The following is a 21,539-nucleotide window of genomic DNA, read 5'->3' on the forward strand; positions in this document are numbered from 1 at the left end:
AACCCATTTTCAGCAAAGAGACCAACTCTTTGGCAACATTGTTTAAGTTATGTCATCAGGTATCCCCCTTTTCCCTTTCCCATCCAGGTAATATTTTACGTTTACATGATACAAAGAAAAGGGAGTAACAAAACATCTGCAAAAGCGCATCAGCAGATCTGTGTCTTTGAATAATGGGGTGGTGGGGGTGCTGTTTTAGTTAATCAATTTAGATGTATTCTGTTTTGAGATTTACTTTTTGTAAAAATGTCAAATTTTCTTCATATTTTAAAATTGTGGATGGATGACTTAAAAAGGTCTACCTTCAAAGAAGGTAGGAAAGGTAGCAGGCTGTGTAAAAATTCCTGCACATGTTATCTATGTATATTTTGAACAACAACAGCTATGAAAGAACATTCAATGCATCAAAGTTTTCTAGCATTATAAAATCATTTCCTGCTTCATCACAGAATATTTTATGTTAATACTCAGGTGACAATGGCTTATTAAGTCCATTTTCAATATAAGCCTTTTAAAGTTCCATTTGTTCTTGATGTGACACTAAATTGGTACTTCAAGATTTGTGGGTTTTGTTGGTTTTAAATGATACTTGCAGAACTCTATCACCCAAGCGGTATCCATTCAGGCTTGCAATTGCCATGGCTGCCTCATCATAGTTTGTCATGGTGACAAACCCAAATCCCTTGCATTTGTTTGTATTAAAATCACGAATGACCTTGACATTGTTTACTGCCCCAAATGGTCCAAAAAGCTGCCAGAGAACACTTTCATCTGAGTCAGGAGAGAGGTTGTAGACGAAGATACACCAACCTGTTCCAGTATGTCCAGGAATATTCATTCCTACAAGACTTGTCATGCCATCGATAGTGATGGGTGAAAATCTGTCAAAATAAATTGTTGCCTTGAGACAAAATAAGACTATATTTGTTGCATTTGTCACATCAGATATATTTTAACATAAAATTTAATCAAGTTTTAACACTTTATGGTTAAGATTCTTTATATTAAATGCTATGACATTTTTATACAGTATTAACCCAATAATCTGCTCAAATTTTCTTGCATCCATTTAGGCTGTTTATAGTTAGTATTTTAATATATATTTGATGTAATTTTTGAGAAAGTTTGTAAAAATTCAGAAATCATTGTGAATATTAAAGCTTGTCGAGGCTTCAAACTCAGTTTTAATACATACAGGTATTTGGGTTGAAGTTCGTGGATAGTGGTTATGTAAATTATTGAAAATATGACAAAATATAGTCTAAATTTGTGTTATATCAATTTGTTACTTCTGTTCCAATACCCCTCTCCCATAATATGTATATATCTTGCTTAAAAATTAAAGTCTCAGTCTCACCTTAAATTCACTATTCTGTGTTTGAAGCTCTCACAAACCAGAATGCAATTTAGTCTTACTGATGAAATAGAAAAAAAACTGGAAAGCACTAAACTGTAAAAACTCCAAACATGGTGATAGAGGTGCATACAGCCTTCATTATTTAATTGAAAAACGAATGAAAATACTAACATTTCCAATAAGAGGTATCTTTGGAAAAAGATAAATACTTTTTAGAAGATTAATGCATGTTTATGGGATCACTGTTTTTCCCCCATTGAGCTCTAAACAGCAGCAGTGGCCAATTTACTTGCTGATCAGTCTTTTCACAGCTGTTGCACCTGAATCAACTAAATCGAACAACCTGCAAATTAAAGAAGTGTGCAAACAAGAGTTATGGATCTTTTTTAAAGAACCAAATGAATTGAACTCTGAAACAAAAGTTTAACATGCTGGTGGAAAGAAATTAAAATGTTAGTCAAAATAAATTAGCAACATCTGTGCCAATATGGACATCTGGCAGTCTGTGGAGTTCTAATTACCTCTTTACACCATAGGCCATATTAAGCAAATTGTCCAGTCTGAAAAGAGAAGGAGTCCTTGGGTTAATGTTTCACAGATGGCAACTCATTCAATGGAACGCCTGCTAAATGGTCCAGTTTAAGCAAGAAATCTAGAACTACTAAAGCACAACCTATTAACCATTTCTGCCCCAGTCAGTTTTTCAATTCTGTGCAGTTGGACCAATTTCTATTTTATAAATAGCACTAAAGCCTAAATACTAGGTACATTTGAAACTTTACAATACAACACTCATGCTTTCATCTAAACTGGATTGTACTTAAATGATCATTGGTTGATACAAAGTGATCTTGTATAAGTATCAGAATGATTTTAATCACATCTATACTTAGAAGTATTGCTGGCAGGTAGTCCTTGATATAGGAAACTAACTACTTAATCACTATTGCCTGAAATTTTAACCGAGGCTTGTCTGAAGCACCTGCTAGACACAGGTGACAATTTCATAAAAACCTGTAAGCCCTAAACTCACAAAGTAGTGAGAACCTCCAAGATGCATAATTTGCAACAGAATTTCCACAATCCAGTTTTCATTGTGATATTCATGTAAGTAAATCTCCCTTCTTTGTCCCATGTTAGATGATAATATTAGTAGTTCTCTCAGGAAAGATGCAAGTCAACTTCTCACAAAATAAAGTCTGTAGTCTATGCCTTTGCAGACTGTTAAAGGAGTTGTAGCACCTCAATTCACATTCAGTTTTCCAGTAACTGCTCACCTAAATACTTCTAGTCAGATTTTTAACTTTGTCGCTCTGTTAAACACTTCTCCTGCACTCCAGTTTGGAAGATTCTTTTCTCTCTCCACAAATGATGTTTGACCTGATGAGCATTTCTAGCAGGTTCAGTTATTTTAGACTTCCACCATCTGCAGTTATTTGATTTTCTTTTGTATTTAGTTTTAAGCATAGAATTATCTGCAATTGATTCTTCCATTGAAAACTTATTTTGAACTATGACATCTCCTAATTGTTCTTGAGATAGTAATGGTGAACTGGCTTCATGATTGTTGCAGGTACTCCTACATCAGTATTAAGTTCCAGGGTGTAGTAATGAATACTTAGACCTTAGTACTCCTGCATGTCCTTTTATGTGATTCACTTTCTAGCTACGGATTATCAAGCTTTCTGGTACAGTATCTGAAACCAAACCAGATTTTTATGTATATATCACTGATGTCACATCCTATTCCAAGATGCCCATTTCCATAGAGTATTGCGCGGTTCTGTCACTTCATCTTACTTGGAGCTATGCCTTTTCCATATTTGTTACCTGTATTCCAGCATTTTGTGTGCATTGCTTTGGATTTCCAGCATCTGCAGACTTTCTCATGTTTATGACCTGTAACCTTAGACACTTTTGGACCAGATTCCCTCATTCCACTTTTCTAAGTACCTTGCAAGCAAATTTTGCAAGATCCCGCTGAGAAGCAAGTTTTTGCTATGTGAAAAGTATTTTATAAATGCAAGTTATTGTTGAACTGTTGGAACAGTACTTCCAGCACCTAAAAAAACTTCTAAAGAAGGCAGCTTGTAGGAGGCATAATCAGCATTCCTGATATGTAAGGAAAGTCTGTTTTCTAGATTACTTGAAACCAAGCCTTTCAGGACCATGATTTGTAAATACTTCTCAAAGTTAATAGGACAGTTTACATTTTGATATTGGCTTTTTTTTTAACAACTAAAGGGAATATTCCCTTTCCTGGAGGATGCAGTCCATTAAGGAGTCTTAGCAAAGAATGTACAAGGTTTACATTCAGCACTACTTGGTGTCCCTTCTCCAGTATGCTTTTGACAGTATTATTGTTTTTTTTAAAAATAGAAAAACGCAAGCAGAATAGGCCATTTAGCCTTTTCAGTCTGCTCCACCATTCAATATAATCATGAGTACCTCGACACCACATTGATACTCTCGCCCTATACACTTGAAAGTGTTTAGTATTTTAAAATCTACCTACCTCCTTAAGTGTATTCTGCAAAGTATATTCAACAAATTGGCTTCCAATACTTTCTATGGCAGAGAATTACATGATCCCAGTTCAACTTTGGAAGATTACAAAGAATACATCCACAGTTTTAATGCCTACCCCTTTTTTACTCTCAAATGCCCTGGGGATCTATTGGCTTTCTATTCCATTACTTTCTTTATCACATTTTATTTAAAATAAATTTCCTTTAATTCCTTTTAATTAGACTCTCGAATCCCCAGTATTTCTAGGAAGTTCTATCCTTTTGAGAGGATGGAATCAATCTCCCAGTATTATGAATGAGTTCCATTTTTAGAAACATCCTGAAGCCATTGTTGCCTGCAAGTCAGAAAATATTCAAAAATAACTCAACATGGTAACCACATCTCCACAGTATTATAATAAATGGCATAAAATTTGTAAGACTGATAAGAAGGAACAATTACAAAACATGAAGAGAAGAGACTAGGTCTGCTGTTCATAAGAATAAATGCATGAACAGCATATATGCCAAAGTTCTGTATTTAGCATTATGAGAGAGTGTTCAAATGTCCCAGTGTCTGTAAGTCCAGGGATGGTCTGCGTTGATTTAGTTGCTCTGCATTTCTTTGTTTCCCATTATAGATTCACCCATTTTTGGCTGCAAGGCACTTACATTTGTTTTCACTAATCTTTTACTTTTTACATACTTGTAGAAGCTTTTACAGTACAGTGAGTAGGAAAAGTGACAACTCAGTTAATATTCAAATAGTTTGTTTTCACAGACAAGGTTCACATATAGTACATACTGCATATGCAACTCAATGCTTATGTCCTATGGCACTCAACTATTCCAATAGATGAACTTTGCAGCAATGTTACATGACAATTGCCAGGAAAGGTAAGCAAGAAAACTGAGCAAGAAATGTAATATCTGTAATCATACTGTAAGACTACTGGTACTGACTTTCAGATGCCTGGAGGCATACTAGCATCATTCCTCCCATCTTGTTTAAAAATAAACACAGAAAACACTTAGTCAGGTTTCATATTAACTATAATGCTGACAATGGAGACTGGAAGCTTTTGTAAAATCAGAGTAAAGACCGAAATGCTAAATTTATTAATAATAAATTTAATTGCCTACACTATTCCATTTACCATTTTCTCAATAAGCAAATGAAGTTTCTTTTCTTATAAGCAAAATTTCCTAGATTGACTGCTTATCTCCAGTATTAAAAGTTTGATTTTGCTCAAGCCTACTTTTCATGTGAAGCTCGTACTGACTTTATGTGGTTGACTCAGAGTCCATCTGAGAAGCACTGCAGCCTGGCTGCTGTTGGTACAGTCTGATTCAGCTGCCGTCAATAGTCCAAGGCAGGTACTGAAGAGGGTGATCGATGAGCAAAGGCTCGCTGCATTCATTATTCACCAGGACAGCAGATTGTAGAGAATATGTGACAACTTTAAAGTCCAATTCCAATCAGTCCACCCGTTAACCTAAAGAAATACCAGATTCCTCAACAGAATCCATAGCCAGAAAGGCAAATGGTTAAGTTTTCAATAATTTTACAGAGGCTGCATATTTTTGTGTCAGCTTGCATTCTGTGTTCCTGGAGTTGTCCAAACCCCAAAAGAAGATGGCAGGCTGGAAGCCCACTCATCAGTTGTTTTACCTCAGCAGGTATTAAGCCAACTGGTATAAGTGCTTTTTTTCCCCAGGCAATCTTTTTTTCTTGCATGTCTAAGACCATCATCTCTGTCCTGTTCAGTGGAACTGAGAAAAACCTTTATGCAAGGGGAATAAACAGTCAACGTTTTGGGCCGAGACCCTTCATCGGGACCGGAAAGAAAGAGAACAGGAGCTAGAATAAAAAGTTTGGGTGGTGGAGGGGGGGGGGTGAGGAGAGGGGAGGGGAAGGGAAGGAGTACAAGCTGATAGGTGATAGGTGAAAACAGGTGAAGGGAAGACAGCCGAATGGAGGAGGGGGAATGAAGTAAGAATCTGGAAGAGTTAGGTGGAAAAGGTAAAGGGTTAAAGAAAAAAGGGATCTAATAGGAGAGGACAGTGGATCATGGAAGGGAAGGTAGGGAAGGAGGAGCAGAACTATAAGGAGTTGATGGCCAGTTGAGGAAACGAGAATGGTTGAGAGGGTAACGGCAATGGGGATGGAAACAGAGAAATGGTAGAGGCATTTAGCATATGATAGAATTCACCCTACAAGTTTGAGAGGGAGAAACTAAAGTCAGATGTATCAGCATTACTTCAGAGTAGAGGGAATTACAGAGGCATAAGAGGTGAGTTGGCCAAAGTTGATTGGAAGGGAACACCAGGAGGGATGGCAGCAGAAGAGCAATAACTGGAGTGTTTCTGGGATCAATTTGGAAAGTGCAGAATAAATACATCCCAAAAATGAAGAAGTACTATATTCTAAAGGGAGGATGACGCAACTGTGGCTAACAAGGAAAGTCAACGACAGCATAAAAGCAAATGAGAGGGAATATAATATAGCAAAAATTGGTGGGAGGCTGGAGGATGGAGAAGCTTTTAAAAATCAACAGAAGGCAACTAACAAGGACATAAGGAGATAAAAGCTGAAATATGAAGGTAAGCTAGCTAATAATATAAAAGAGAGTACCAAAATTTTTTCCCCATATACAAGAACAAAAGAGAGGTGAGAGTGGATATCAGACAGCTGAAAAATGATGCTGGAGAGGTAGTAATAGGTGACAAAGAAATGGTGGATGAATTTAATAAGTATTCTGCATCAGTCTTCACTGTGGAAGACACCAGCAGTAAGCCAGAAATTCAAGAATGCCAGGGGCAGAAATGAGTGTAGTTGCTATTACAAAGGAAAAAATGCTAGGGAAACTGAATGGTTTGAAGATAGACAAGTCACCTGGACCAGACGGACTACACCTCAGGGTTCTAAAAGAGGTAGCTGAAAAGATTGTGGAGGTATTAGCAATGATCTTTCAAGAATCACGAGATTCTGAAATGTTTCTGGAGGACTGAAAAATAGCAAATCTCACTCCACTCTTAAGAGGGGAGGAAGGCAGAAGAAAGGAGATTAAAGGCCATTTAGCTTATCTCTGGTCGGGAAGATGTTGGAGTCCATTATTAAGGTTGAGGTTTCAGGGTACTTGGAGGCACATGATGAAATAGGCCAAAGTCAGCATAGTTTCCTTAAGCGAAATCTTGCCTTACAAATTTCTTGGAATTATTTGAGGAAATACAAGCAGGATAGACAAAGAGAAGCAGTGGATGTTGTGTACTTGGATTTTCTAAAGGCCTTTGACAAGCTGCCACACATAAGGTTGCTGAACAAGCTAAGAACATATGGGTCACAGGAAATATACTAGAATAGATAGACAAATGGCTGACTGGTAAGAGGCAAAGGGTTGGAATAAAGGGAGCCTTTTCTAGTTGGCTGCCGATGACTAGTGAAGTTTCATAGGTGTCAGTGTTGAGACCACTGCTTTCACATTATAGGCCGATGATTTGGATGACAGAATTGTGGCCGAATTTGTGGATGATATGAAAATAGGAGGAGGGGCAGATAGTGTTGAGGACACAGGGAGTCCACAGAAAGACTGAGACAGATGAGGAGAATGGGTAAAGAGGTAGGTCAAATACAGTGTAGGAAAGTGTATAGTCATGCACTCTGGTAGAAGGAATAAAGACATGAACTATTTTCTAAGTGGGGAGAAAACTGAAAAATCAAAACTGCAAAGGGAATTGCAAGAGGACTAGAGTATAAAAGCAAGGATTTAATGCTGAAGGTTTATAAGACATTGACCAGACCACACTTGAGTGTTTTGAACACATTTGGGCTCCCATATCTATCATGTACTAGCATTGGAGAGGGCCCAAAGGAGGTTCATGAGAATGATTCTGGAATGAAAGGGTTAACACATGAAGCATGTTTGATGGCTCTGGGCCTGCACTCACTGTAGTTTAGAAGAATGGGGGGGGGGGGACAGAAATCTCATGGAAACCTATTGAATATTGAAAGGCTTAGATAGACTGGATGTGGAGAGGATGTTTCCTGTAGTGGGGGAGTCTAGCACAGAGGGCACAGCCTCAGAATCCATTTAAAACATAGACGATGGGGAATTTATTGAGCCACAGGGTAGTGAACCTTGAAATTCATTGCCAGAGATAGCTGTAGAGACCAAGTCATTAAGTATATTTAAAGTGGAGGTTGATAGTCTCTTGATTAGTCAGGGCATCAAAGGTTACAAGGGGAAAGCAAGACATTGGGGTTTAAAGGGATAATAATAGAGTCTGCTTCACCATGAAGGAATGGTGGAGAAGACACAATGGGCCGAATGGCCTAATTCTGGTCCCATGCCTTATGCAATTATGAAAAGTTGGAGAATAGTGCAGAATACCACTAGTGCTGTGAAAGGCCCTGTGCTGAAGCATAGCTTCCTGAAACACTATAACTGGAAACAGAAGTATACTCTCTGCAGGCATTCAGTGATCTGGGAACAGTGGAACATCTGCCTTTTGTGTGGAATGTGATCCAAGAAGTTGCTAATTATGCAAGTATTACAATGTGTGTAAATGCTTTGCAAAACCTTAACAATTCCCTGTTCTGCTTACATAGGACTACAGTAGCAAGTATCGCCATGCTGCCAGCAGCAACACAGCATGCCATAACTAAGCTGTAATGTTTTTGGGGATGTGGGAAGAAACTGGAGCACATGGAGGAAACCCATGTGGTCATGGAAGGATGTACAAACTCCTCAGAGAGAGTGGTGGGAACTGAATTCCGTAGAGAAGTATTATGCTAACTGCTATGCTACTGCGCCGCCCACTATATATTTGATCTTATCTTGGGATTGTATCTTAGGATCTAAAGTAATTGTCTATTGTGGGTGCAAAAAATGATTCATAACACCAAAATAAAGGAGTTAAAAACACCAAACGAGCAAATAGCTATGAATAGACCTTAAAAGTTAGACAGAAATATCTTTGCCACAAGGTCCTGGATTGAAGGATATAATTTTTTTTCCTCTCTGGCTTGTTGGACATTTTATTCAATTTTCTTCTGCCAAGTGGCACCATGATAGATCATTTTCATTGAGTGTCTTCAAATCAATACATAAATATACAGTATGTCGCAGTTAAAATTTAAACTACACTCAGATCTGTTACTTCAGAATATCAATAGAATTCACCTCCTAAAGCAAGGCATTTCTGCAGTATACTCTGTAACCTCATACCTGAAACAAAAATATGTTTCTTTTACCCCAGGAAACACTGTAAGTGTAATAAGGTAAAATAAGTACCAAGCTACAGAAAGAAATAGGTGAGAAAAATCTTGATTTGAAAAGTGTGGAAAGGAATTCAAGATCATGGGGTCTAGACACACAGATTTAGAAGTATGGTGTGGTTTGGTGCGAGAATGTGCGTGGAGGAATTGATGAGTTTTTCTTTTCTCACTGTTCTTTTAAGTTTGTGGAGTCTCAATTTCATCTTGGTTATTTAAAGGAGTTGGTCACATAAAAAAATTGGAAGTAAACAGGCTAAGACTGCCTCCAAATTCAAGCAATGTCTTGTTGAATGTGGAAACTTGTGTGTGATCTTTATGGCTATAGGACAAAGCAGCCAACATCCAATAACAAGTACATGATGTGAGATGTGTGCAGGAATTAAGAGCAAAGTGGAACACAGAGGCGTATTCAGCCATGTTATGATGTTCTGTCCTACTTCACTCCACAAAACAGCTTGGCCTTCCTTGTATATGTGTTGAAATTATTTCTAGCTCTTATTCATATTACTATGTATGCACCTACCTTATTCAATGGCACCATCAGCAGATACCTCATTTAACCTAAGTTCAGATAACTGATTGTTTGGTTTCACCCAGTGGATTCTTTTAAGACTGCAAACATCTATAAAGGCAGTTGAAGTGAGGAGCTCCTCCAGTAATAAGTCAGTGAAGGTGATAACCCAGGCTATTGGAATTACAGGTGGGATACACCTTCAACGGAGACAGGCAGATAGAAGCCTCGCCTTTACCTAGTGCACTCAAAGATCACTCTTCTGCATTGGATACCAATAATGAATGAAAAGAGATTTCGTTTAAAATAAAAAGCATTCTCACCTTCAACCTTCTAATTTACATCTGCAATATCTCAATAGGACCTCACCCATCCTGCAAGATACATGCCTTGAGGAGGCTGAAGAATTTCTTCATGGGAAGTCATTTTAAAAATCCACCATTGAGTGATTTACAGTAGGTCTTCTATAAATTAGCACAGATCCACCAGTGAGGCTGATAAAACATTGGGTGGGGCTGCACATGATGTCTCATACATCATAAGGAAGCAGGAGCTGATGGAACAGACTAGAAGAGGGCTTATAAGCACACTGGGGGGAGAGGGGGTACAAGAACTTCCAAGCTTGGTCCAGCTGGAGGCAGGTACTGGGAGATGTTGATGACAACATATTGATGCCACATCTTGGTAGCTATCAAACAATAGGATACTACTGAAGACACAGCCAAAAAAAATTGTAGGTGATGTGCAGCCACACACAATGGCCTCTGCAAAGAGAATGGTAGAGTTCACTTTGACTATGAAGGGCTTTCTCTGCCAATGACTGGCTGTGGAAAGAACAGGCATGACGATGTCTGCGTGTCGGCTTCAGCACAGAATGAAAGCACTGCTCTGTAGCAATCCTTGAACAATTCACTTCTAGCAGCTAAGGGCTTGTTTACTTTGGTTTAAGAACTAAGTTAGTGCAAATACATGCAACTGCAGCATTGTAGCTCTGGTTGTACAGCCCATTAATCGGAGCAATTGTCCTGTAGCTCTGCAGAAGCCAACAGAGTTGTATTACACCTGAGCACTAGGGAGAAGAAGCAAGGAATTCTAGAAACAGTTCAAATTTCTGTTGCGTGTCTCACAATTCCATTGATCATAATTCCATTAGTTTCAAGATAATTATGGAGGGTGGCTCTAGTCCTTGGGTTGTTACTTTAAATTGGCGAAAGGACATTCTTGATGTTATCAGAAAGAGATCAACTTGACAGATCGTGGATTGGGGCAGGTTGTTTTCAGCTTGATAAGTGGGAGGCCTTCGAAGGTGAAACTATGAGAGTAACAGAGTTATATGTTGCTGTCAGAGTAAAAACCAAGACTAACAGGTTAAGGGAATCCTGGTTTTGAGTGATATTGAGGCCTTGGTAAAGAAGAAGGAGGTGCACATCAGGTATAGGCAGCAAGGAACAGATGAGGTACTTGATGAGTACAAGAAATGCAAGAGAATATCAGGAGGCTGAAAGAAGGCATGAGGTTACCATAGAGGACATGATGAAGGAGAATCCCAAGGACTTCAATAGATTAATTAAGAGCAAAATGATTGCAACTTGGTCTTCCTGACAATCAGCGTGGTTGTCTATGCAAGGAAATTGGGGGGGGGGGGTTGTTGCATATGTATTTACTTGCGAGACGGACAGAGTGTATAGGAGTGAGGCAAAACAGCAGCAAGGTCATGGATTGCATACGGATTACAAAGGAGATGCTTCCAGTCTTGAGGCAAATTAGGGTGGATAAGGGATTGATGTTCCCTCAGCTCTTGTGGGAGGCTACTGCAGAAATTGCAGAGGCCCCAGCAGAGATATTTAATGACTCCTTTGCAATGGATGAAGCACCAGAGGATTGGAGGATAAATAATGTTCTTCCGTTGTTTAAGAAAGGTTCCAAAAATAAGTCAGGAAATTACAGGGAGGTGAGCCTGATATTACTAGTGGGCAAGTTACTGGAAGGTATTCTAAAGGACTGGACATATTGCATAAATATTTGGATAAACAGGGACTGATTAGGAATAGTTAACATGGCTTTGTGCACGGTAGGTCCTGTCTAACCAATCTTACAATTTTTCAAACAGGTTATCAGGAAAACTGAAGTCAAAGCACCGGTTATTGTCTACATAGCAAGGCCCCTGATGAGGTCTCACATGAGAGGTTGGTCAAAGTGGTTCATTCGCCTGACATTCAGTTTGAGGTAGTAAATTGACTAAGATATTAGCCACCTGTGGGTTCAGTTTTTAACATTAAAGAGAAGTTTGGATAGGTACATGGATGGGAGGGTATGGAGGGCTATGGTCCCGTTGCAGGTCAATGGACTAGGCAGAATAATAGCCTGACACAGATTCGATGGGTTGAAGCACCTGCTTCTGTGCTGTATTTCTCTGACTGTACAATACATGAAAACCTGCCCATTTTCTAGCCAGAAGAAGTTTTCTGAATGGTCTTTTAAAACGTGGAAAAAGGAGACCATGGATTGACTCTGAACAGTAGGGGATAGACAAAGAACCTAACAATAGTTATTAACTGCTTTGTGTTGACAGAAGGGGTTGAGGTACAAAGCAGTTTCCATCTCAACAAAAGCTGCTGAAATGTTAATAATGTCACGGCTATCAGTGCAGCTCTGCAGTCCATACAACAATGTGCTGCTCCTCTGACCTTGCTGAATCTTTGTTTTGGCAGAACTACTCCTAATCAAACAACTCGTGTCTTCATGTGAATCTGTGACCATCACAGTGCTGCGACGTGTAGAATCCACCAGCACTCTTTACATCCAAGCTGGTGCCCGTTGAAGCAGAGTTCATGGCTCAAAAAAAACATATTCTGCATTCTAAGGGTTTGCTCAACATCTTTAGTGGGAAGATGGGTTTGCATTCTCATAAGCCAGATTTTCAGCTGTTGTTTTACACTACCCCAGAACTCCACACTACTCCCTCAACCATCAAGTATGGAGTAGATTAGGGGGGAGTCTGAAAATAATGGAATCATGTTAGCTGCCAAGATATTTTGCAGACATTTGGAGTAATGTCCCTACATGGTTGCAAATCTATAGCACATTAATTGAACAAAATCCTAATTAGTAAATGCTGCATTCTGGTATGGAGTGCATTGATTATAATAAAATGCATTCTCTTAGGACTTGATTGCAAAGATCAAGTTTAAGCAGCAGACCAGAGACCCTCTTGATCTGTGAACATCAAGTTCACCTGTGGTTAACTCTACTTACCTGGTCGTGTACTGATAGCTGAGAAATCTTGACCTACAGAATCTTAGAATGACCTTGAGGAGTACAACCTGCATTACTTTGACAGCAACAAGCCTTCAGATGTACCAGCTGGCTGTAGGTTTTACTGAAGGAAGTGTAGAGTTCTGCTTCCACGATGGTCACATACACACAAGATACTGCTGATCTATGTTCAAGAACTAAGCTATAGTGAATTTACTACCTGTGCAAAGTAAAGAAGACAGGGAGATACAACCCTCTTTTCAGCCCTCCCTATCTCAAGGCTTCTGTGATTGCCCACCTTGGTTATCTTCTGGGCCCCATTAGTGCACAAGAAGAAACTACTTTCACATCATACGAAGAAACGTTAACTGCAGTTGGGAAATAGACAAAGCTGCTTTCTACTTTCTCCAAAGCTGCTACACCTCATTTTATCCTATGGACTTTGTTCTTGATGCATATTGTATAGTACTTTTATCAAATACTACTTGCATTTCTATAACACAAGAAACCCATTTTCCTCATCAATCCTGCCTGTTACTTCAGCACAGAATTCTGTAGTTTGTTAGAATTAATTTGTTTTTAACAACTTAAATCCAGCTGCCTCTAAACCCACATTAGTGCACAGGATTTCTAATTCTGTCCCTAATCATTGTTTTTATAAATTTTCTAATCACTGAAGTTTTAAGACTTTTGATGTGGTTTATCCCTACATACTTTTTAAAAACTAAATGCATAATATTTGCAGTTTTCCAACCCTCAGAAAGTAATGCCAAATCTACGAATGGCCGAAGCCTCTGCAGTTTCCTCATTTACTATTCTCAACTGTATCAGGTGATTTATTCCTTTTCAGTAAAGTTAACCATTCTGGTCCTTCTTCATGGGAGAACCACAAAATGTGTGGGATTTCAAAGACAAAGGTGTAGTGACAAGTAGGAATGACGTTCCTGCTACAATTGAATATGATAGTGGAAACCACACAAGGGAATTTGACAAAAGCTTGAAGTCTGGTTAATTGGAGAATTAATATTTTCAACCGTGTCAAAGATCTTTGAAAGATTGAGGATTACAAGAATGGTAATGGTCAAGGCCAAAGAGGATCACCACTTAATAATTTAATTGGAGTTGTTTTAGCATCAAAACAGAATTAGGAACACAATTGATAAGATTCAACCTCAAGAGATGCAGGAGAAACATGCATGGTTCAGGTGATGACAGGAATTATACAGCAAAAGGACATTGGAAATGGGCAGCAGTTTACAAGGTTTGAACTCTATTTATTTGTAGTAAGGGTAATAGCAGTACTTTGAAAAAGGGCTATGTTCTGTTCCACTTGATGGCAATAGCATCAAAATGCTGGGATCACAGCCATAGAAAGTGTAAAATCTATGCCTGCAAGTACCACTATTTGGTGTTCTTATAACTTTAGGAGATAAGCTTGTTTCCCAACAAAAACATGAGGTCTGATTAAATCTAATTATCCTAAAATGTTAATTGTTTATTTTCCCAATGATTTTCTGTTTTTGTTTTAGATGTTTGTATCTGTTTGAAACAACAATCCATACACATACAATACGAATTTACAATTCATCAAGAATTCACTATAAATCTGAATTTCATACCCTTAAGCCTTTTGTAACCTAACCAATCATGCCTTGCAATATTCTTATTAGGAAAAAAACACCTTGGAAGAACTTTGGTCCAGGAAATTTGGAAAATGGGTGTATTTGCATGTCTGAAGATAGGACAATGGTCTTAAGGTTGTTATAGAAGACTCTCCAAAAGAAGTGAAGTTCCCTGAAGCCTTTCAGTCTTTTCCACTTTACTGCTTGCGCCCCCCTCATCCCACCCCTTTAATTTGATGAAGAAGATTTTGATGGTTCACCAGCAACGGTGGTATATATGGTGGTATTTATTTTCCCAGAGAACTGAGGACAAAGGTCACCTCTTCAATACCTGCAATGCATAGATTGCACTCAGTGAAGTCTACAGACAGCTTCGCTTCCTAGGACAGCTAAAGAATCCTGCAATGGTCTTTAGGAGTGATATTACATTCAAGAAATAATAATTACTTGTACACTGAGCTGACAAAAGTTGATCTTATTACTAGTATTAAAATTGATTTTGATACTTAAACAAGTAAACACAAAAAAAAATGTTGAATTTTTAAGGATAATATATACTCCTGATTCAGTAGATTAAATAAGGATAAAATGTCATATAAAAATATAATTAGAAAGAATGTTTGTTGAATCTGAAACCAAATCCTTATTCAGTGATCTTCTTTTGATTTTCAAACTTAAGCTGTATAAAAGGCTTTTGAAATTTTCATTTTACTGTTTCCCAACTTGAGGATGGTGTGCACTATGTACGACTCCTCTTCGCACAGCACGTAATTAATCACCCCTAAATGAAAATTAGTAATTACAAAAACATTTGTTATCTTTCTACACTGGATGCTCTATTGTTGCCAGAAAGTTAAATTTTTTTATCATAAATCATTCAATCTTTTACTTTGTATAAATTTTACTTGAATTTGATGACTACACAATTAAACTATTAACTTGGTTTCTTGATTTTTTTTAAAAACAATATTTTTATCTAAAATGCTAGACCCCCTTAATATTAGTTATATTGAGATAGATATTTTCTTATTACCTGAACCTCTGAGCTTGGTGATGAAGTGGCCCAGGATAACGTCTGCTAGGTGACTGATACAGCTGTGAAAGTAATGCTTGGCTTGTTTTCTGGCTGGGATTATTGGCAAATTTCACAGTTATGGGTTCTGTAGCACTGGAAGGTTTCTGCCCGTTCAATCCTTTGATTGCTTCCTCTGCTTCTATCCTTTTGTCAAAACGAATAAACCCAACTCCTCTGGAAACACCTGCAATATAGTTCAGATGAAAAGATCATTCTAAAGCTGTATTTATATTAATAAGCAAGTATTGCTTAAGATGCACAAAAGCATTAAAAAGAACCACCACTGTTTCATGCTGGGTTCCTCTCCCCAGACATCAGAAACTAGGAGCTACTGTACAATTGCTTGTAATTGATTTTAGGAAGTTAAAAGCCCTAATTGCCAAACTACTCTTATATATGAACAGTACAATTAAAAAGACAAGAAAGGTTGAACACAACTTCTTTATTTATAGAGAAAATACAACAGGATGTGCCAGGAAATGTGGACCCAAAACTACTTATTGATTTACTATAGGCTGCTCTATTAAATATCTCCATCAACACACACAAAATGCTGGAGGAACTCAGCAGGCCAGGCAACATCTATGGAAAAGAGTGCAGTTGACATTTTGGGCCGAAACCCTTTATCAGGACTGGAAAAAAGACGAAGAATCAGAGTAAGAAGTTCGGGGTGGGGAGTAAGGACCGCAAGGTGATAGGTGAAACCGGGGTGGGGGGAGGGGTGAAGTAAGGAGCTGGGAAGTTGATTGGTGAAAAGAGATACAGGGCTAGAGAAGGGGGTATCTGATAGGAGAGGACAGGCTGCCATGGAGGAAAGAAAAGGGGAAGGAGCACCAGAGGGAGGTGATAGGCAGGTAAGCAGATAAGGCAAGAGAGAAATGGGAATGGGGAATGGACATCTACAGGAAGTTCAAGAAATCAATGTTCATGCTATCAGGCTGGAGGCTACTAAAATGGAATATAAGGTATTGTTCCTCGAACCTGAGTGTGGAGATGTCCTCCTTCTTCAAAAATAGGGGCTTTCCTACCTCCACCATCAATGCTGCCCTCAACTGCATCTCCTCCATTTTGCAAAAGTCTGCCCTCACCCCATCCTCCCAACACCCCACCAGGGATAGGGCTCCTCTTGTTCTCACCTACCACCCTCCATATCCAGCATCTAATTCTCCGTAACTTCCCTTGCCTGTTCACTGCACCCCACTGATCTCCCTCCTAGCACTTATCCTTGAAAGCAGAACAAGTGCTACACTTGCCCCTACACCTCCTCCCTCACTACCATTTAGGGCCCCAAACAGTCCTTCCAGGTGAGGCGACACTTCTCTTGTGAGTCTGTTGGGGTCACCTATTGCATCCGGTGCTCCCAGTGTGGCCTCTTGTATATTGGTGAAACCCAACGCAGATTCGGAGACCGCTTTGTCAAGCACCTACACTCCATCCATCAGTAAAAACAGTACCTCCCCCAGTGCCACTCATCTTAATTCCACCTCACATTCTCATTCTGACATGTCAGTCTACAGCCTCCTTTACTGTCATGATGAGGCAACACTTAAGTTGGAGGAGCAAAACCTTATATTCTGTCTGGGTAGCCTCCAACCGGATGGCATGAACACTGATTTCTCGAACTTATGGTAATGTCCCCCCTCACCATTCCTTATCCCCATTTCCCTCTCTCACCTTATCTCCTTACCTGCCTATCACCTCTGTCTGGTGCTCCTCCTCTTTTCTTTCTTCCATGGCTTTCTATCCTCTCCTATCCAAATTCTGCCTTCCTCAGCCCTGTCTCGTTCATCAGACAACTTCCCAGCTCTGTACTCCTCCCCAGCCCCCCGCAAACTTCTTAATCTCACTCATCTTTTTTTCCAGTCCTGATGAAGAGTCTCGGCCTGAAATGTTGATTGTACTCTTTTCCATAGCTACTTCCCGGCCTGCTGAGTTCCTCCAGCATTTTGTGTGTGTTGCTTGGATTTCTAGTATCAGCAGAATTTCTCTTGCATGAGGTATCTTTATCATCTGCTTTTCTTCAGGCACAATTAGCTCAACATCTGAAGGACTCACTGATCTAGGAATTAAAGCAATACACTCGAGGAACTGCACAATATTTGTGGAAGGGCATTGTAGTAACATTCTACCATGCATGTTCCAAGGCCATTGACAGCAATGGAACTGATCTTGGGCAATGCAGAAAAGGCTTTGATCAATGAGTTTCAATCACTGTATATGGTTATGGAGTTTATGGAAGAAGCATGTTGTGAATCGTTTGGGGATTAGGGAGAGGACTGGGCAGGAGAAGTGCTAGAGAAATATGCCCAACTCTCTTGTTTGCCCGTTTCAAAGTAACAGTGACTTCAAAGTGAATATTTCACACCATTTGAAATCACTGAATATACCTTGTAAACTCTGTGCAAATGCACAATCTACAGGCAAGTATGAATAACAGATTGAATTGTTTATGGTGAACATACGGCAGCATACACAAGAGATCACATGCAAAAATTTTGTTTGGATCACGGCATGCAGTCCTGTCTCTCAATTCTTTAAACCCAACCCATAATAATAAAAAAATACATAATGATTATCTTTACTGCCAAATGAAACAATGAATGGTTATTTTTTATAACCTGAGAGCAGTGAAATGTTTTCACAGGAAATGTCTCACTTTGACTAGGCAGCTGTGAGAAAACATGGCGTTGGATGATACATTTTGAAATCCTTGCAGACTTGGTGTATACGTCATCATTTAGATAGTAAATGGTTACAATAAAATCTATCTCACATCTTAATGACTTTAGTATCCACAGCTCTCATGGGTTGAGAAATCTGGGGACTGAAATTTCTCCTCAGCTTAGCTTTAAGTTGTTAAATTTGTATCATTAGACTATGCCCCTAAGTTTTAGAATCCCCACCAGAGGAAACAACCTTACAACATCTATCCTGTTGAAATGTTTGAATAACATATGTTATATGTTTCAGTAACATGACCTCTCATTGTTCTTAACTTCAGAAACTTGGGTACATTTAAAGAATAGCTTTATTTATTTGTCACAAATATACTGAAACATATAGTGAAATGTATGTTTGTGTCAATGACCACAGTCCAAGGATGCGTTGGGGTAGCACACAAGTGTCACCATGCTTCTAGCGTCAATACAGTATGCCCACAACTTAATAACCCTAACCCATATACCTTTGGAATGTGGGAAGAAACTCAACACTGTCATGAAGAGAATGTACAAACTCCTTACAACAGTGGGAATTGAACCCCCTAATCTTTCCTGATCTGGCACCCCACATCCCAGCGATCAGTCTCTTGAGCCTTTGCTACAGTTCCTCCAAGGCAAGTACTCGCTTCTTTAAATAATGAGAATAGCACAATGCCCATTATCCCAGCTATCACAGACTACACTACGGCTGTGAACTTGCCAAAGCCCAGAATGGGTGCAATAAGATTTCACTTTTCTTGTTCTCCATTACCCTCATTTTAAAGGCTGAGATTCTGTCTGTCTTCAGAATTGTTTGCTATACCAGCCAGCTAGTTTTCTGTGTTTCTTATACTAGGATATCCAGATCACTTCAAACATCAATACTTAACCCCCTTACTTAATTCACAGCTTCCCCAGTATTTTGTGCCATCTATAATTTAATGTTCAAGGAGGGGTCAGTTATAAAAATGAGTAAAAAGGGCTATGCTTAATTGTTTTTATATATGTTAAAGGCTTTATTTTTAGCAGTTAGCTTTTCCAGAATTTGCTATGCACAAAATTTATGTGAAATCATTTAAGAACTTAATGGCTACAACAGCTAGAATAAAGAATAGGGTCATATTCATTATATCATTACAATATTTGTGAAAGGAAGCTTATAAGACCATAGACAAAGGAGCAGAATTAGGTCAGCTGGCCAATTGAGTCAGTTTCATTTTCTAATACCAAGATGCAAAATTAAAGAAAAAGTCAGGTGCCTAAGAGATGCAAGTCTTAATTTGTTTTTACTTTAAGCGAGGTATGCACGTATCATGTGGTGGTGTGATGACGTATGCCAATCATGTAATTTGGATATAACCAGTAATAAATTATTTAAACACGAGTGCTTAATCAAACATGTATTTACAATATTATTCAAACACTACTGAAATATTAAATACACAACACTCCTCCCTGCTCAGCTTAAAAACTTCAACTCAATAGAGAATGCATCTCAACTATATAAACAGTATTCAATATAATACAACTACATAATAAAGTTTAAATTGTCCCATTCAGGCCTAAAGTTTTAATGGTTCTGGTGTCTTTCTTACTTTTGTGGGATAATGTCTGCTTGGCAGAGACTTATGGTTGTGAAACAATTTCAGGTTCTGGGGCCTTCTCCATGGTTGTAGGGTTGCCTCTGGGGCAGCAGGAAGTGGTTCTGACAGCTTTGGACATCTTTCTTCTCTTTTACTTAGCATTTCTATCTGGATCTATTTCAATCCTTGCTTCTCTTCTGGTCTCAACTTCTTCCTCTCTCTTTATCTTGCTCTTTTTTCTTCTTTCTAGGATGTGCATCTTGATCTTGGGATGGTGCATTTAGTTCACTGAAGTATTCTCTTTTTAATCCTTCTATTGCTCCCTTTATGATCTGATCTCTCCTCCTGGTTTCCACATCAACATCATCTGATGACTCTTGTTTTTGTATCTCCGTTGACTCCTTTCTTTTTGGCCTTCCACTCATCCAGCTGGGCTTTGGTCTTTGCATCCACGGTACTTTAACAAGCAGCTTTTGTCTCCCACTTGAAATTCATGCAATAGCCTTAATGTACACAGAGTAGATTCCAGTTTATATTCACAAAAGCTGAATGCTTGCAATTTTCCTAAAGCTCCTTGAATTCTCTCCCAGCTTAAAACCAAGCCACTTTTCAGAATTAACTGCTGGATTAACATATCAGAAGCTTTCTCAGATATGTTGCCTACAAAACTTTTGTAGTCGGACCACTGCTTATGTCACTTTCCCGATTACTCCTGGCAGCAGGATCCTTACTTGGTCCAATATGCCTTCGACCCAGAGGCACAGAAGTTGGCGCCACACCTGCCTCCCCTCTGTTGAGCAATGGCTCATGGCGTACAGCATGGAGACAGTTGTGTCATCATCCAGTACCTTTTTAAAATTCGCTTTTGGTTGACTCTGTTATAGAGGACGTGGCATGCAAACTGTGGATGGATCTCCAATCAAGTTGTAGCTAGCTGTCTCAGCCACTCAGGAGCCTACAATGCTGGCCTTCTCCAGACAGACCCAATGTGGATTGCTGAGTGTTGTATTTCATTGGCACAATGCCATTCCCACAGGGGTTATCTTTTCTCCAGTATAATTTCTTAGCTGGATATCTGCTGGCTTCAGTTTAGTATCTTTGAAATGCTATTCAAACTCACTTTATGGAATGACGGAATCAGCTAAACTAGTGTCCAATTCCATTTTAATTAATTTGCCATTCACTTCTAGTGTAAGCCATATTGCTTGTCCATTGTTAATTTCACATTTTGAATCTCAAGGCTACCTAGACCTGTGTCACTCTCATCAACAGCATGCAAGTTAGTGCTTTTCTGAAACTGTAACTTGATTTTTCTTTTTTCCTGTGCAATCCCTTTTTGTCTGCTTGACATACTATTTGTACGTGTCCTACTTTGTTTCATTTTCTGCAAGTTTCACCTTTAAATTTGCACTGATATGTTGTACGTAAGCCCCTGCTACAATGGTAACACAAATTGTTTGGCCAGACTGGTTTCTGTTTAGGTTTTGAAAAATTTGTTCACATTTCCATTCTTGACTGCAATTCAATGTTGTCTGTCTGCTGTTTCCATTGCTCTTTGAAATGTAAGTTGTGTTTCAGCTAGCAGCTATTTTTTTGAATGCTTTCTTGTAAGAGTTAACAAACTAAATGATTTTAGTAATGGGCGTCATTAA

General features: G+C 38.8%; 1 protein-coding gene across 5 annotated transcripts in view; it reads right to left on the minus strand.

Annotated features, from left to right (window-relative positions):
- Positions 1–553: 553 nt before the first annotated feature.
- Positions 554–21,539, minus strand: part of elavl4 (ELAV like neuron-specific RNA binding protein 4) — a 72,768-nt gene continuing 51,782 nt past the window's right edge. For 3 of the 5 annotated variants that reach the window (XM_059983587.1, XM_059983585.1, XM_059983586.1), the window contains 3 exons: positions 15,564–15,789; positions 1,879–1,917; positions 554–881 (listed from right to left, as the gene is read on the minus strand). In XM_059983587.1, the coding sequence (XP_059839570.1) occupies positions 554–881; positions 1,879–1,917; positions 15,564–15,789 (593 nt within the window). The remainder of the gene's footprint in view (positions 882–1,878; positions 1,918–15,563; positions 15,790–21,539) is intronic. The other 2 variants (XM_059983590.1, XM_059983589.1) reach the window with 1 other exon arrangement.

Source organism: Hypanus sabinus, chromosome 11 (assembly GCF_030144855.1).
Source record: "Hypanus sabinus isolate sHypSab1 chromosome 11, sHypSab1.hap1, whole genome shotgun sequence".
NCBI classification, from domain to species: Eukaryota; Metazoa; Chordata; class Chondrichthyes; order Myliobatiformes; family Dasyatidae; genus Hypanus; species Hypanus sabinus.